The following is a 17,972-nucleotide window of genomic DNA, read 5'->3' as shown; positions in this document are numbered from 1 at the left end:
TCAAGGTACACCTGAGACACACAAAGTGTTGATATCTTCTGAAGATAACACAACAAACTACAGTATGTCTTCCCATCATGACCTGGCACCTTCAGAATGATATGTGCTTCTCTTGCTGAGCAATCAATCAATCAATCAATGTTTTTCTTTGACTCTTTACAAGAGTGGGATTAACTGTGAACTGTACAAGTCAGGAATGGGTTTTAAGGACTTTTGAATGTCCTCTAAACAACATGCCTAGAACACAGTGGCGGAGCTAGGGGTATTGGTCAGGGGGGGCAAGAATGGTCTGTAGGGGCGCTTTTGACACTATATAAGCAGAGCGCCACCACAGGTTGGCGTGGAGCGTACAGAAATTTTTTGAGTAAAGATACTCCCTAGATCGCCAGAAATGACCCTTTCCGGGCCTTGCTAATTTGCAGATAATCAAAGAATAAATAGGTGTCATCGCCATTTGTGACAACTCGGAAGTTTATATGAGTGTTGAAAGTACAGCACATGCGCTTAATCACAATCCCTGTGGTATCTTTGTGAGTGCTCATGTTTTCCTAGCCCTGACACAATGCCTGTTGTGCCTGTTAATTGTAACCTACTGCACTAATCAACACACTGATCATGGAGCGGCGTATAACGTACACTGCATGCCAACTTAAAGTTTGGTGTTTATTACTATTTCAGCCACTGCGCGTGGCGTATCATCTAAAAATAGATTGAAAACCCAGTACAGTTCTTGGAAATAGCTTCGTACAAGGGAAGTGCCGATAAAATAAAGACCGCCGTTAGAGCATTTTGTCAGAAAACTACACCAACAAAATGTGACAAATGTCAATAGGTAGATGAGAGTGCAATAAAAAAGCCAACAATCACGAATAAGTAAAAAGTGGTAAAAGCTGAAAAGGGCGCCAGCAGTCCATTTGAGTCCGTCAGGGGGGGCATTCGCCCCCCCCCCCGACTATATGGACGCTCCGCCACTGGCCTAACAAATTATCCTTCTTTCTGAAGGGTAACATGTAGGTTTATAGGCAGCCTTACAGAAACATTACTGTACTTCATGTGGTACATGTACACAAAAGGCTAACACTTTTAGAAAAAGGTCGCAATAGCAAATCGCTAATAGAAGACTACTGTACCTTAGAAGCTTGAAACTTAACCAGACTAACTTTATGTTGTGCAAGCTTGCATTAATAATGCAAAGTTCTTCTGTAGATAATTGTCATGTTTCAGCATGCTAACTGTGCTTTACTTCCTAGCATCCTAGCAATTGTCATCACATTGTCAACACTGAGCACTGCTGTTAATATAATTTGGCATTCAACTGCTAGAAAGGAGTTCAAAGCAAGTTATTTTTGTTGCAGATCTGGCAAGCACCAAACACATCTCCTCTGTATTTATGCAGGGACCAAGGTTGTCCGTATATAGGACTATCTGAATGCATAATTCATCTAAGTACTGTTGCCATTGTTAAATTTAGAATTCAAATTCATACTGGGTGTAAGAAGACTTTGAGTCTGCTTTTGAAGATTTATTGTTACGATAGGGGGTAACAAATACTTCAGCACACACTTCAATGGATCTATAAATTGCAGCATCACTTAATCAATATTTTTCCTTGCATGGGTCTTTTACTTAGCAGGCACACCTCCAAACATATACAGTATGGTCAATATATAGTAGTTACTGTACATCACACAGGATACAAAGGGCACGCAACTCTTTGCAGATTGCCCCTATAAAGCATATTGGCAAAAATATGCACTAAATAAAGAAAAATTTCAAAAAGAGATACTTTTGAATTCGATCTGAGCTAAAGAAATTGCACTCTTCTATTTTAATAATGCAAAATAAGCTTGGCATGTGATCAAAATTCCTAGAATTAAACCAAATAGTGCAAAAATATTATGCAAGTCAGTCGAGTGGCTAATGCACTGGGGAGGAAAACAGGTTAATCGATATTTGAATCAATGTCGTGGCCTATATTTCGTAAGAAAAATGAAATAATTCCCTCGTTGGTAACAGAGGAAAACATTTATCTCCTGGCTAGTATTTCTGAAATTTTAGAAGCACTTCTCAACTTAGATAAATATTGAGAGCAAAGTAAAAGTACAATTTAATGTAAAGACATAGTGATCTATAAAACTTAATAGAAAAGGATACTATCAAGAAAATTCAATAACATTTAGAAAGACATTCAAAATTTTGTACTTTTTTTCCAATAACAGTGCCCATGAGGATAAACCTGATGTTGAAAATGTATTCATCTACTTCCAAATATATGCAATCTAAGTTAGACCTATCAATATATTTAATGGCAGTACATAGAAATGGTAGCAAACATTTCTCAGAAACAAGACAAGGTATAGTAGGGTCTGTGTTCATAGTACATATGGCAGATTTCACAGTTTGATGGTCCAAACCAGCATAGTCAGTTTGAAGCACCCTGTACTGCTGTGTGCTCTAAATAATTACAAATCTTTGTCATTAATTTGAACAACTCATGCATTTGAAATAAAAAAGATAATATTTTTTAATTTGTTCAATTATTTTCTTTGAAAAATAATGATGAAACTTTTTTTTGGTACAAAAATGGACGGACTCAACTCCCACAAATAGGTGTTGCTTAAATAATTGGTATGTACATTGTGAGAATGAAGAGCAACTGAAATAAATTTTGCTCATTCAATGAAGATAAGAATTATGTATAAAGTAAGAGGTGTCTCTTTGTCTTTATTGGTATTTTGTACTTTGTGGATGTATCTCAATAAGTGACAATTTCCCAGATTATTTCCGTCCAAAATATGTAAAATAATGTATGCCTTATTTCTTGTCAACACAATTAAAAAAAATTACGATTTTGTTGTGTAAACATTGCTCAAGTGTATCTTATATAATAACAATAAAATATCCCCGATCAAACCTAATCTCCCGTAATTGTGTAGTTTTTCATAAATCACACGTTATGTCCGTCCAAGTTTCCGTTACGTGTGACTTAATACATCGTCACGGATATAAACATCGTATGGAAATTATTTTGTTCAGTGCACCCTCCACAATCTGCCTCTGATTTCGCGCTATTGGTAAACACCAGCTGTAACGTTCTAAACCAACACTTTCGTTACTATATGATACGGTGAAGAAATTCCGTCCCATGTGTTACGTGTGCAAAAGTGTTACGTGCGAAATACTATTTCTTACAAATCTCAAGCTCAAAACAAGAAACAAGGACGAATTAGCTTATTTTTATATTTGTTTAGCATCTTTCTTATCGTAGTTGACATACCACACATAATAGTGTCAATGGTTAGATGTAAGGCCATTACATCGTAATCGGCCTAGCGCACGTTATGTTAGGGGACAGATAACGCTAGGATAACGTGCGAGGGGACAGACATTGCGCAATATCGGGCACTGCGAGTAACAAATGTAAACTTAAAACTGTTGCATCAAATTAGATCGTTGGACCATGTCAAGTATTCAGATGAAGAATTAACGCTTCTCCGATGTTTAAGTACACATTGTGAGCGATGTTTATGACTAAAATACAGTTTTTGCAAATGGCTGCCCTACATACATTTGTACTTCTAGTACCAGTTTTGCGATTTTTTGTAGTTGTATTCCTAGGCCTACTCAGTTTGCAAGTTTGGGGTAGTAAATTAGTAGCTGTCGCATTGCATTGCAAGAAAACAGAACAGAGAATGTGAGGACTGGGAAATAATGTAGTGGATGCCGCGAAGGGGAAGCTGGCAGTGATGAATTCGTGCTCATTCATGAATATTAATGAGGTCACAGGGTCGAATGTCAAAATCTTCAAATTGCAATAACTTGGCAACTACAAGTCTGAATTCCTTCAAATTTGGTGTTGTGATATTGGTAGACCATTTATACATGCTGATGCATGTTGTAATTGATACCATGCATGTTAATGGGGAGGCGGGACTGAGTTTTTTGGTTTGTATGAATGATAACTCGACAAGGGAATGATTGATCAATAGCATACTTGGTGAGTGGGTGGCCCATAATAAGAAGTTGAACCCAATTGAATTTGGTGCTCATTCATGAATATTAATGAGGTCACAGGGTCAAACATCAAAGTGCAATGACTTCTCAAGCACATGTCAGATTTATTCAAACTTGGTATGGTTAGATTGGTATGTAGCCCAAACTTTCTGATGTGAATTTCACCTCATGCATATTGATGAGGACGCACGCTTAGCGTAATTTATGTAACATAAGTTTGTATGCACCATAACTTGACAAGGGAGCTATTGATTATTACCATACATATTGGTTTGGTGGCCTATAGATGAACACTATTAATTTTAATACCTACTGTACATGAGTAATTTAAAGAGGTCAAAGGGTAAAAATCTTTATATATTGCAATAACTTGGCAATCAAAAGGTTGAATTTCTCAAACAAAAACTTGATACAGTATGGTGATATTGGTAGGTAACCTAGCTACACATGCTGATGTGTGATGCAATTAATGTCATGCACATTTATGAGGGGCATGGCCTGGCAATTAATTCTCTTGTTAATGTAAGGCTTTCTAACGAATTTCCCTGTGAATGGGTATACTAGTATACATATTTAAACCAATGACTCCATAAGTTATCTTTGAAATTCACACATAACTCTGTGTCCGTCCAATGGTTATGTGTGAAATTAAACAAAGTGTTTTGAATTGTCAAGCTACATGCAATTTAAAGGCAGTTTTTGTGTTTTACTTGTTATTTAGCAATGTTCTTAACATCTTTTAACACAAATCAAATTCTTTTCTCTTCTGAGTATGTTATTAAGTGAACTTTTACCTGATAATTTACCATAAATGTCCGTCCATGTCGGATGTTACAAGTTAAAAACCAATTATACAATTCTATAACATCAATTCAGTCCATTAAATGCAGTAATTAAAGGTGAATTCAATATGCCTGCAAACTTTATATTACATTTTCCCTTTTTTGCTGTTGAATTCATTGCAATATATGTGGTGACAGTCAGATACCTCTGACTCAGTTGGAGTGTGTGAATTTATCCATACACTTGCTGTTCTACCCTTGCAACATATATCTGTAAGTTAAATAGACTTAAAAGTTAGAAATGGATGAAACAGAAACAAGTAGTTTGCATAACCATTCTGAATGTTTTATGGTTATGGGTAATATTCACACATACTGTAACTCTGTGTCCGTCCAATGGTTATGTGTGAAATTCACACATAACTGTGGTGTCCGTCCAATGGTTATGTGTGAAATTGAAAAAGTTTTTGTATTGTTAAGCTAATTATGCAATTTAAAGACAGTTTTTGTGTTTATTTGTTATAAAGCAAATGTCCTTAACACATTGCAACAAAATCAAATTCTTTTCTCTTCTTATTAATTTTTTAAGTGAAGTACTAATTGATATTTTACCATAAATGTCCGTCCAATCACATAAATGTCGATTTTAACAAGCTAAAATTAAATTAAGAATTTTTAAATAATATCTTTTATACTAGTTATAGTCTGCAACATTGGTGCTTTCCATAACTGAAGAATTATGGGACTAGGCCTTTCCTTGTATCTCCTGGGGAATAAAAAGAGGGAAGGGTGAGATTCGATTGGATTGTGACTTTGTGTGACTCTGCAATTTAGAGTAGTAAATTTTCCAAAATTTGCACCATATTTTATCTTCTACATTCCATTTTCACTTCACTGAGATGTCAAAGAATAAAAAACATGTGTATTACATAACTTTCAACAAACTTATTTTTTTTAATACTGTGGGAGCTTTTGGACCATCTGATTGTGAAATCTGCCATATACACAAAGTGTGGTTGGAAAGAAGCTGTATGGTTTCACTACCACCACAAACTACACTGCATGGACTCAAGCCAAGAAAGTAACAACAATATTGATTTGAAATACAGAGTAATACAGTAAGAGGCTGATATATTTTGAACTTTGTGACAACCTACAGTACTTAGCATTAAGCTTCCCTACAGGTCTAGTCCTAGAAGTTTAAAACAAAAATTATAAATGCCTTTTCATAATAAGGCTGAAGAGGGATTTGCATCAGGTTTTCAAAATTTTTCATACAAAACTTTTTTTTCATACTTTGATAATTTGTTTTCCCTTGACAATGGAACGTTGTGGACTTCTAGGCCTTGTTTTGTAGGGGGAGGGAGGGGGATGTTGGAGGTCTGATAAATGTGCAAATGTTATTTCATTATTTCCAGAAGCATCAATAAACGTAGACTTACAGTAACTTTTGCAAACCTGTGCAATGTTCAGAGCAGTGATGTAGCACCATTACACAGTGTATTGTATATTTAGATAATTTAGAACTGTACTTTGCATACTGTACCAAAAATAGTCATTATTGTGATCAAACATTATCAGCTAGTACCCTCTTTCTCAACCGCCCCTTCCCCTCTCCTCCTCCTCTCCCCCACCCTACCCAATGAATTGCAATTTAAAATTTAAAATTTCACATTTAAAGTACTTAGGCAATTCGTAATATTAGTGGTTATCTATGCTTCAGATGAACCAAAAAAAGAGAGAATATGTACAATATTTCCTAAAAATTCATTAATATGCATCAATAGGAAAATACTGTATGATTTTATGTCATGTAAAACTGTAAAAGCTGGTATGAACTAGTGATCAAATAAAACAATTCACAAGATTTTCGATTTGGTATGAACACCAAGAAATTCCTTTTCATGACTGGGAATGATGTGTGAAACTTCAAATTGAAATTTAAAAAAATGTAATTTACATTTGACAAAATGGCTGAAAATATGTGAATTAATGTGATTCGATACAACAATAATGGGACCAGCGATGAAGTTTCCTTACTGCTGTTAGATAATCATTATTTAGTGGGGCCATAGTCCTAGAATAGGACTACAGATTTATGCACTTTAGGCCAAATGCACTGGCCACACAACTAAGGAATTTACAGTACACACAGCAAGAAGTCAAGATGAATTATTTAAACTAGTTGCTGCAATCAACTTGCCACTAAACATGTTGCGTTAATCAGTCTATTCAGGACCTAGTTATAACAGGATATCTATTGTCAGGGATTTGATCTAAACCTAGCCCTTAACATCTATTGACTTAACCAATAGTTGTCAAGATCACAAAACCTTCAGACATAATGAAGAAATCATGTTGAAGAAGCTCAGCAATACTACCCAACTACAAAACAGTTCCTCAAAGCATTGAGAATCAGCAAGTTTTTGGTTTTGGCAATGTTAATTTTTTTACTGTTCATAGGGCTTAATACAGTATACCACTTACGTAGCCCAACACTAGGATGCATTATAAGCTTAACTTAGGCTAGCTGGATAGGTCTAGGGAACCATCAATTAACATCTCAAAACAAAATGCTGATCTTCAATGCCAATTGGAACTATTCCTGTTGTTGGCCAGAAATTCAACATCGTTTCTGATTTTCGACATTTCAATCATAAAAACTAGTGTTTCAGTATCTTGGTTTACATGTAACACTGACCACTAAGTGCTTTGGGCATTCCACTATCACTGTACCAGTTTGCAGCTTTTTCACAATTGGATATCTCGAAAAATCAAATTTTAATGGTGAGCACTGTGTTTTTGTTTTCCTCTGTACGGATTTTGATCGAAATGTCATAGGTAGGTTTTAATCTATTTTGTTTTGTGTCAAAGATACAGTAACTGGACATGTGTACGCGCACAGAATCGTATAAAGACGTATGAACATGTACAATCGCGTATCAACTTGTTGACAAACAAATTGCCACGTAGACGCCATGTAGATACCTTGTATAATCCCTGTACGAGTTTATACGCAGGAAATGCTATTGTGCTCAATGAAGAGGGATGAAAGTTGCTGAAAGAACTAGTGCTCAGATGTTTGAAACAGCCGTTTCTTAAATCGTAGCTTAAGACCTGATATTCACCTAGCAGCGAAGAGGACGCAGGAAAAGTGTTTGCCGGCATAGAACTTAACTGTTTTTCGTTAAATGGGTTTCTATTCAGTGTTTCTTTTCCCGACTTTATTTTCAGTACATAGAGGTTATGTTCCACAAAGTCCCATAAGTTTACTTTGAATATTTGGCAACATTTTGAAGAAATAATAAAGTATTACTATGCGTTTCTTGTGTCAATTTTTTACATAATTTACCGTTGGTTCCAACAGAATGGAAAAAAAAAAACTTCCACCCAACAACTTTGAAGCAGGGCCGGTTGAAAACAAAACATGTTTCTCATCCGCGCAAGTGGCCTCCTTTTTCACGAGTCTCTATTCGGATTACAAGATATCTAAGCTATCCTTACAAATTATTTTGTAAAGGTTGCCACATATTCCAAACTAGTATTAGCGCATGAAAAGAAGAAAAATGGCCACCAGATTTTTTTTTTTCTGATCTCAGTACGAGAAACATGAATTTTCTGGGGAAATTTTACTCCCTAAAACTAACCAAAATTACCTCAGCATGATACCACTACTCTCTGGAACCTGACCTGTACATGTGCTTCGAGGCTCAGACAGTCAGAGCATAGCAAACAGCATTCAGAGTCAATTCATGTACACAAATTTTGCAGTTAGCTAATCGACAAATGTGTCAACTTAGGGGTATGAAAGAACTTGACAGGGCAGACATTTTTTCAAGTTCTGCTCAATTGTACGCTAATTATGCACAGAACAATAAATATTTTGGGATCATTACATTTCTAAGGAACCACACATATCAAAAACAAAGTGGCTATTCTTACGACTATTCGTAAGAATAATTTCCGATTACGCATGCGCAGTTGCTATTTTTATGACAGGAGTACTATTTTTACGACTAGGAGTAACAATAATTTTCGGTCAGGGTTAGTGTTAGGATTGGGGTTTAGGGTTAAAGTTAGGGTTACCCCTACTAGCCTACATGCGCAGTTGCTTTATTTACTTCACTGCGCTTGAATTCGCCTTTGTCGTAAGAATAGTTTATAAATAATTGTTAAGACTAGTCGTAAGAATAGCCACGGCCTATCAAAAACACATGCAGTTGAGTGATTTGGATTTTTCGCTGACAGATATCGTTGATCAAATCTTAAAGTGCGTCAATTATTAGCCCACCATGCCACTGGTAGTTAGATACTGTACCTAAACAGTGCACTGTGACTGTGCTACTGTTTTAACTCAGTTTAAATATTTCCAATTGGCACTAAATCTCTGCAATGTTGTTCTGACGATCTTTATTTTCGACTTGCAAAATTCGTCAGGCAGCTAGCCTAGGCTTTAGCATAAGCAATACATTTCGATAAACCATGACGGTTGATAATACAATTACAAACCAACACATGACCTAAGTTGTAGGCTACCTTAATTGTACAAAACATTAAGCATAGCCTAGGCCTGTAAGGTTATTTAGCATAATTACTGTAATGGGACAACAACATGTATAAATATGCCAGGCACACACATACAAAGTATTTAGTGTAACGTATTGCCATAGCAACCACTTGATAACTTACCGTTTTCTCACTCATACACCTTTCTTGCGGAAAAAGTTGAATCGTTACCACAGAGATACTTCCAATATGCTTCTTTGTTTTATAAACGTTATTGCTAAGCTTTTAAAAATGGAAAGTTTGTTCAATCGCACCAGATTTAGAAAGGAGGTGCAACATATATCTCTACTTGTGTACGATGTAGCAATAGTAATATAATGTGGTACAATTGTAAGGTGGTAAGTAGTACGTGCAACTAGAACCACAGAAATTCTGTGACTAGAACCGAAAGCTTGAGGGATGTTACTTTTGCGCGAAAACAGATAACGAAAGTGGTGGCAGCAAAGCATATATATATTAATTCGGGTCACCAATTTGTTATCATATAACATTGTGGAGGGATTGTTGTGCCATTTATTGCGTCCGTGCATTCTTCTATTTTTCATATTTTCATATTTTTCTAATTCATATTATTCATATTTTTCTATTTACACTAATGTTTATAAAAAAAGGATGGAATTATTCAGCACATAAAGGGACCTCTGAATGCCACATGTTTCAGACCACAAGAAATTGATATACATATATATTTTAATCTATAGATAAGTCAATTTTAAATGGACCTACACCAGTTTAAAGCAGCTTACACCAGACAAACTCACTAATATTCGATAGGTTCGACATTTATCAAATTACAAGTCACTGATATGACTTTTAATCAACATAATTTAGATCGATACATATCAATTTAATTTGCGATATCAACGTTATTTCAATCTGTGTCAATTTAAATGAACAAAGACTTGGAACCCCTCAACAGCTATCAATTCTACAAATTAACATATGTAATACGTTCTTTGCTCCTTAAAATCCGCTTCCGATCCTGTGTAGTCATGGTTTATTTGGTTCTAATTTCATCAATGAAACTCATACTTATCTAGTGTCATACTTATCTAGTGTCACAGTTATCTAGCGTCATTTTGAACTTTTCATTCTATATGCCAGGTATTGCTGACGATGGTCCCAGGGGGACCAATAATTCCACTATATTTTCTAACACAATACTCCTTATTTGTCAATTATGAGTAATATCTTATTTCTCTGCTTTTTTCTAATAATATATATATATATATATATATATATATATATTTACTTGTGCTGTGGCCGAGTGGATAAGGGCGGCGGCATTTGAAGCAACTAGGCTTAGCAATCGGAAGGTTCGGGATTCGATTCTGGCCCAGCCTGGTCTTAGTAAGGTGGGTCTTTCATCCAAGAGCAATCTAAGGTTTTCCCATCTGAATGACTTTCTCAATTGAAAAGAATCCAAATTTGAGTTGAATTGGAAGCCACCCTACGTGCAAGTTGTAATCCAGAAGCCCTTGGTCGCATTAAGCGTCGCAAAAAAAACTGGCGGGTTCGAAACCCTGTGGAGGCCGAAGTTTTTCATTGTTCTTGATTTTCCAGCTCATCAATGCGATTTCAATTTTATAACTATATATATATTATATATATATATATATATAAAAATATGTAAAAAGGTTCCAGAGTGGGCATGACACTGTGTATGATAATAAAATATGTAGTCAATCACTCACTCACTCTGTCCTGGCACTAAACTTCTTGGTTCCCGAAGCCGCCACAAGGGTCGTGGCGGCTTAGGGAACCAAAATGGGCAAACGATTATATCAGGGGTCATCTCAACACAGCAGAATTAAGGGGTCATCTCAAAGACTGATAGGGTAATCTCAAACATAGATAGATTGGGCTTTGGTGTCCATGGCTGGGATCGAACCCGCACATAACCCTTGATGGGTTGTAAGTCAAGTGCATTATCAACATGACCAGCAACCCAGGACATTCACTTTCCTCATTCTGAGTCAACTAGAGGTGTGGGGGGGGGGGGTCATATTCGTTTCTGGCATTTAAAATCAATGGGGGGAGGATGTCTCATAATTTGGATGAAGGGGTCATCTCACGAGGCTAAAGAGGTCATCTCAAACATATTAGAGAGAGCACTGAAGGGGGTCATATTTTCGTTTCCGGTATTTCAAAACAACGGGGGGGGGGGGATGTCTCATAATTTTGATGAAGCGGTCTTCTCGCATATCACAACACTGAAGGGGGTCGTCTCACAATTCACAAGGCTGAAGGGGTCATCTCAAAGTTGAAATGTACTGTGGGTACTTAACTGTAGGTAATGATGGCTATTTTAGATTTGTTTAGATTATTAAGTAACCGGCTGAACAGAAACACCAGATCCAAGAGGTGGAAGGACGATCATAATTCAACAGAATAAACTTTATTTAGATTGTAATTGCAAGGAATATCAGCAGCAACAAAATTCAGCAGCATGACATCACAAGGTAACATGAAGTCATACAGTATATATGTAAAGCATAATCAACAATTATAAACATAAATAAAAGACAACATACAACCCTGACTAAGGGTGAACATATTTACAAGGTGGTTTTCAAATAATGATTATAGAAGACTAGGGATGAAGCAGACTCTTCTTGGATAAATCAGGACTAGTACAACAATAAAATTTCAATCAATTACCGACTCCAGAGGCGAACCCAAAGACTGGAGTTGGACACACACTATTGAAATAATGTGAAACAACGTTTCAAGTACTTTCAGCAGCTCATCAAAACATGGCTGATTTCAAAGTTTGGTGGTACATTTTGTACAGCAAATACCAGTGTTAACACCAATTTGCATAATCTGAATGATAATGCCTGATAACCTAGGTATAGGTTAAGGAATATATGCCTCTAGCTGTATCACAGGCCGAGATCTTTCAAATTATCAAAATGAACTAGGACATAATCCATGCTACAAAGTTCGCCACATGTTGAAATATTAAAAAGTTCCTCAAACATAGGGGTAGCACTTGTTTTTAGCAGTTTTTAGGACTAGCATCATCCCCCACAAATTTATCACCCCTAAAAAGAAAAGTTTATAAGTTTTTTCCTAGGGTGACAAATTTTTAGGGAAGGGGGAGAGTTTGTAGCTAATAGCATGCATTTTATGTCACCTACTATGTTTTTCTACTATCTCTGTGATGACAACTTTTTTCCGGGAATCCAGCATTGTCCTTAGTTGCTCCAATACCTTCAAGTTCTGCTTGTAGTCCTTCGTGCCTTGTTCCGATATTATTTGAGCAATCGACTGAGCAACAGTGAAGGCTTTTTTATACTTCTGATGTTCAGTAAGCTTGGCTTTTCTTTTTGGAGTTGAACTGACAAGGACTTCAACATCTGCTTCGTTCGTCACTGCAGCTGATGTCCCAGCATCCGGCAGGTCCACAGGAGGCTGAGCTGTCAGGAAGATTCGATGAGACTTCTTTAAGTGCGCCATACTCCATCTTGGGCTACAAAGCTCTCGATCAAAGAGAGGCTTGCCCAAGTGTTTCCTAACGGCAAGAATATGACGGCAGGGCAACATCATCGACTTGTGGAAACTGCAGTTGCAGTTATCACAAGAAGTGACCATTTCACCGTATTTTCGAGACTTCACCAGAGCGGATTTCTCATCAATGACACGAATGATGCTTATTTTCTCATAGCACTCAAGCTGCCCTTCCACAAAGCTGTAAGCATATGGGGTTAAGTGCGAGTAGTACTCTTGATGCACAGGCTGACGTCTATCTTGAAGAACAGGAGCCTTCAATTCCAAATTTGCAGCCCGATAATCTCTTTCAAATTTCAGATCGTTGACACACTTCATTAAGTCCTCAAAAAAATATGTGAGCCCTGAGTTCCGTGTAATGACACTCTTCAATTTCTGATTGGTTGACTCTAATTGATTGTTAGTGCGGTTCATAAAGTTTGCAGTCTTGTTCTGCAAGCCATCAACCCACTGGGCCCGAATGTCATGCCAGTTGGCTGTAAAGTACTCCCTTACAGACCGAGGTGCAGATGCCTCCATTTCTTGAAACAATGTCTGGTATTCCTCCTCTGTGGTTGCATATGCCATTTTCCCAACTATCTCCAGGGCGAGATTTCTTTCCCGAAGAGAAATTCCTAACTTGTCCGTGGCAATCTCTCTGCGAAGAGACCTAAGTGTGTGGTACAGGCATATGAGAATTTCTGCGTCTGGAAGTTTCTCAGTAAGGACTTGTCTCTCGGCCATATCCTTATCTGCCATTATTACATTAATGTCCCCCCACTGTTCGTTGTTAACCTTGAAGACATCCATCAAGGCACTAATTGTATACTTGTCTTCCTGTACCGCCAACCAGAAGCAGATGATCTCGCTTTCACCATTTCCGTCAACATTCATCAGCACATATAAAGGAATCCTCATGTCATTCAACTTGTATGTGGCATCTAATAGCAGAAGTTCTGGATACGCCTGGAAAGTATCTCTCATCTCTCTCGTTTGGAAGTATATGGCGAGGATGGTGCCCGAGTCGTCTACTATGACCTCAACTGATGCACCTGTAAGAGTAAGAATTAAAGTGTAAGGATACAAAACAACATACATGTTCATCGACAAATGGCATGATTAGGGGAAATTGTTCCAGGGGCATCCAGGATTTTTGGCCCATTGTTAAAACGAGCAGCTTAAAGTTCACTACATGCGTTTAGTTAAATGCTGTAATGTGATTGGTTAAGAGTAAAGCAGATAGAGGATGCGCCATCTGTAGGGAATTTGTGAAAATGCTCCGTGAAATAAACCCTTTAATCGCTACAAATTTATAGCAAATAGGGCACTGAAAGTGAAACGTTCTGAGTGATATCATCGCTTACTAAGAAAAAAAAAAATAATCATTTTTCATATTTGATGAGAGCAGGGGGGCCATGACCCCCACCACCCACCCTTGGATATGTGCATGAATAATGTTCATACCTTCCACACTTTTCATGTGATTGACCAGTTCTTGCAGATCATTCTTTTTCCCGTTGCAGTGGGTACCAATATTGTGTAGATCTTTCATTACTACTTTTTTGCCTGTTGCTTTCTGGAGGTGGTTCTGTATTAATTTCCTGTTCGCCTTCAGCTTAATCATACTTTTAACTTCTTTCTCCTCAGCTTCAGTCAACTTTCGTTGCTTGGACATGAACTGGAATATGGACTGAAAGGAGAGAACATACATGTGTGATGAATTCACCATCAAAGAGAGTGACACAATACTGTATAATATTACAGCATGTTTGTTGTTGTTCTTCTGGTCATATGAACAGTAAAGTAGGGCGGGCATTGCACAACAGCAACATGAAGAACTTGATACAATATCTCTGTGTGTGAAAAATGTAATCAGAAGCTAAGTTTATGTGAACAATAGTATTAAGGTTTCGTGTTTTACCATACGTTCTACTTTTGCCTATAGACAGGACTAGGCGAAGCTCATGAATCCCCAAAAACATGTTCACAACTACATAGACTTTACATATGGTGGACTCAACCCTTGTAGTGCATTCCAAGAATGTGCCCAGCTTAGTAGGGATACTAACTTGTCTAACTTCATGAGTATGGGTGGATGCATCATCTATCTTCTTCACCAGAAGCCGCTGACCATCATCTGTGGCACGTATTAGTATACGAAATGGGCAATCCTTCAGGAGAGTACTGAAAAACAGAACATGAAAGCTGTCAAAACACTCTGAACAAGATCAGAAGTATGCATCAAGTCCAATTGACACCATGGGCGGCGATCCGTACTTCTGAGTGGGGGGGATATGACTTTGTTGACTATCTAAGCGTAGCGCCACCATAGGTTGGCGCGAAGCATACAAGAAAATTTTGGGATTTACAAACCCTCTAGATGGCCGGAAACAGCACTTCCCGAGGTTTCCAAGCGGCATATACCCAACTTTAAAATAGGGATATCATGTCCGAAATATCTCATAATCGAGATCCAAATACTTTTTTTTTAGTTTCGGGTGTTATTTTGGGAAAATTGCCCCTGTCAATCTTGTTTCAGGCGCTACGTTAGAATGTTCGAGAGCTCTTTTATATTATTCGATGAAGAAAATAGCCTCATGCAGGCTATTATAGGCCTATACACATGCAATACACAATTACACATAGTAACATTCAGTTTGCTTTTAGCTTTAGCTAGGGAAAACCTGATGAGTTGAACTTGGGGAATAACGCGACGACCTAGCAAATGTAGGCTAACTTGGCCGGGCAGTACGATGGTAGAGTGCTCGCCTGCGGTGACAATTGGTGACAATTGCGGTGACAATTGATACCAAAACTACTTCCCTCCACTCCTTTCTCTATGAAAACTAATAAATTAATATAGGAGAGGCTAAGTCTCCATCCCCGAGTTCCGTTGCCATTTGCCAGGAGAGGAAAGTGTTTGCAATCTCTGCAAGTGGACAGCTGTACTCACGTTGGTTGGATGGGGACATTTAATGACAGTCCTGGAAGTAGGATTTTGAAAACATCTCACTTTGCGCCTGGGGGTCTATAGAGTTCAGAGGTTGAACCTGCCCATTGAAAATATCTGTGTAATGTGTCTTAGGTGCATCGTAATGCTATGTTAGGTATTCACTACGACTATTCACTGACAACAGCATACGTTTGGGAATAATTATTTCTGCATTACAGCTACATTTCAGATTGCCAGACAAAATACCATATTATAAGTTTTAGGCGTTAGTTCGAGGGTACATGTACGTGTGTAGGCCTACTATAGGGCCTATATGAATACTATGAGGGTGCATATATGTACTATATCAATACCGTGGGTGCAATAATACCTTTTGTTGTTATAGGGCCAATGAAGCCTACAGTCAACTATTCTTGCTATATAAAGACGCTTTATTTGAAAAGATCGCACTGCGTTTATGGTAGGCGAGAAATGAAGCTAAAAAAGAGCCGTACATTCACGATGATGCATAAATGTACAGTAGGCATGAAAATATTCTTATCCCTGGCATTTGGTGGGGGGGATATGGTGTATTACATCCCCTCCACCCATTTTCATGGGGGGGATATATCCCCCCATCCCCCCAGGATCGCCGCCCATGATTGACACCTAGAGTCATGCATGGGATATGGGTGGGGACTGAATGTCTAGCTGTTAAAACAGATAACAATGCAGGCCTGATAGGGAACCGGAGGAACTAATAAAATAGACATCACAGATTCACAAAGTTAGTCTTGACACTAGAGGCGCTGCAGTCACCAACAGGCGAAGTGACATCATAGTCGTCAAAATTTAGGCCGTCTTGCCATGACGTCACTTTGCCCACGCTCTTTTAGCGCCTCTGTAGTGTCAGAGTATGTTGTTTGTCAGCGACGCCATCATTGCCCAAGCATGTGACTTTAATTAAGCCTTAAGATTGTACAGTAAATTGTCTCCTCGATTGTTCATAATCGATATAGACCAAAAAGGTTGTCAATTACGAAATAAGCTGCACACACAACAGGGAAGAAAGAAAACAATAGGGATTAACAGTCAAAAAATGGCAGTGTTACAGTACCATCAATTGTTGTAACAATATGTTGTTCCTTCACACTCAGTCACAGCCAATGGCATTGGGCATTATATCAGAATAAATTGAAATTGAATTGAATTATCATAAACAAATCACATGAATAAATTATGTGCCTAGGGCTTGACCTACCTTTGTTTTGGTCGTGAACCGGTCTTTATGCAAGGCTTGTGCTTTCGGCCACCATGAACGCAGGCATAGTCAATGGAGAAGTATTGTAGATCTGATTTGAATGTTCTATTTGGGGCCCGTTTTAGGGCAGCCCCGACCGTTCGGGAACATCTTTTGTACAGATTTACGAAGTTCACCTTCTCCCACTTGGTTATGGCAAAATTGAGGGATTCAAACGAATCAAATTCAGCTCCCTCTCGAACCTCCGACAACTCGGCCATGTCTGCACACCGTTTATATGTACAATGTTGTTACCAGCGTTACCAGCGGCAAATGCCCCAAAAAGCGCTAGATTTGCAAAAGTAACACCCCAGAAAACGCTAGATATAGATTTTCATGTGTAAATGTAGCCTATTACCTTCACAAGCTGCACTAATTAATATGATAGACAGTTTTATGATTATTTTAACAAATTTCTAGTCATAATGGCTCAGAATCATAGCAAAACAACTGTAGAATCAACAAAATTACAACTATTCAGACGATTCTCGTCTCAATCCGCGGTAAGGCTGTGCACGTCGTGTGTACATAAATTCACACAATATTCCACAGTTCCTCACGTTTACTACATACACACGTGCGCCTCAGCTGTGCGTGCGTTCTGCATTATTCATAATATATATATATATATATCTACAGCGATAACATTGTGTAAAAGTAATATATAAATAGGTTCAGTGTGTTGCCAGGCGGTAAGTTCACCTCGAATGTTACGGATACGTGCAATTTTTGTGAACCATCATTTTCGGGCAAAAAAGAAAAAACGCTAGATTTGGCCAAGTTTGAAAGAAACAACGTACGCTAGAACACCTGAAAAGTCTAAAAACGCTAAATCTAGTGTAAAAACGCTAACGCCTCTAACACTGGTTGTTACTAAAGCACGTAC

General features: G+C 37.8%; 2 protein-coding genes and 1 long non-coding RNA gene across 4 annotated transcripts in view; 1 reads left to right on the top strand and 2 right to left on the bottom strand.

Annotated features, from left to right (window-relative positions):
- LOC139971927 (cyclin-dependent kinase-like 4) overlaps positions 1–9,690 on the bottom strand; it is a 39,699-nt gene extending 30,009 nt beyond the window's left edge. Inside the window, exon 1 of one of the 2 annotated variants that reach the window (XM_071978774.1) lies at positions 9,486–9,690. The gene's annotated coding sequence lies outside the window, so the exon portion shown is untranslated. Of the gene's footprint in view, positions 1–9,114; positions 9,269–9,485 lie in introns of those variants that run through there. The other variant, XM_071978775.1, reaches the window with a different exon arrangement.
- Positions 9,691–9,872: 182 nt separating this feature from the next.
- Positions 9,873–12,525, top strand: LOC139971928 (uncharacterized). Its single transcript, XR_011794538.1, has 2 exons — positions 9,873–10,242; positions 11,753–12,525. It is a non-coding gene; the product is annotated as an uncharacterized lncRNA (long non-coding RNA).
- LOC139971926 (zinc finger SWIM domain-containing protein 3-like) lies at positions 11,739–17,345 on the bottom strand. Its single transcript, XM_071978773.1, has 4 exons — positions 17,048–17,345; positions 14,924–15,038; positions 14,319–14,544; positions 11,739–13,906 (listed from the first exon to the last, which is right to left on the bottom strand). Exons 1-4 carry the CDS (start codon positions 17,305–17,307, stop codon positions 12,498–12,500), a joined length of 2,010 nt encoding a protein of 669 aa, XP_071834874.1. The 5' UTR covers positions 17,308–17,345; the 3' UTR covers positions 11,739–12,497.
- Between the last annotated feature and the right edge of the window lie 627 nt (positions 17,346–17,972).

Source organism: Apostichopus japonicus, chromosome 8 (genome assembly GCF_037975245.1).
Source record: "Apostichopus japonicus isolate 1M-3 chromosome 8, ASM3797524v1, whole genome shotgun sequence".
Lineage (NCBI taxonomy): Eukaryota > Metazoa > Echinodermata > Holothuroidea > Aspidochirotida > Stichopodidae > Apostichopus > Apostichopus japonicus.
The sequence above is the reverse complement of the archived record's forward strand: the minus strand, read 5'-3'. Positions and strand labels throughout refer to the sequence as shown.

Coding starts and splice junctions, on each gene's coding strand:
- LOC139971926 (XM_071978773.1), bottom strand. CDS start 17,307: ATGGCCGAGTTGTCGGAGGTTCGAGAGGGAGCTGAATTTGATTCGTTT. Junction 14,545..14,923: donor ATACTCATGAAGTTAGACAA/GTTAGTATCCCT, acceptor CTCTCCTTTCAG/TCCATATTCCAGTTCATGTC. Junction 13,907..14,318: donor TCACATGAAAAGTGTGGAAG/GTATGAACATTA, acceptor TTACTCTTACAG/GTGCATCAGTTGAGGTCATA.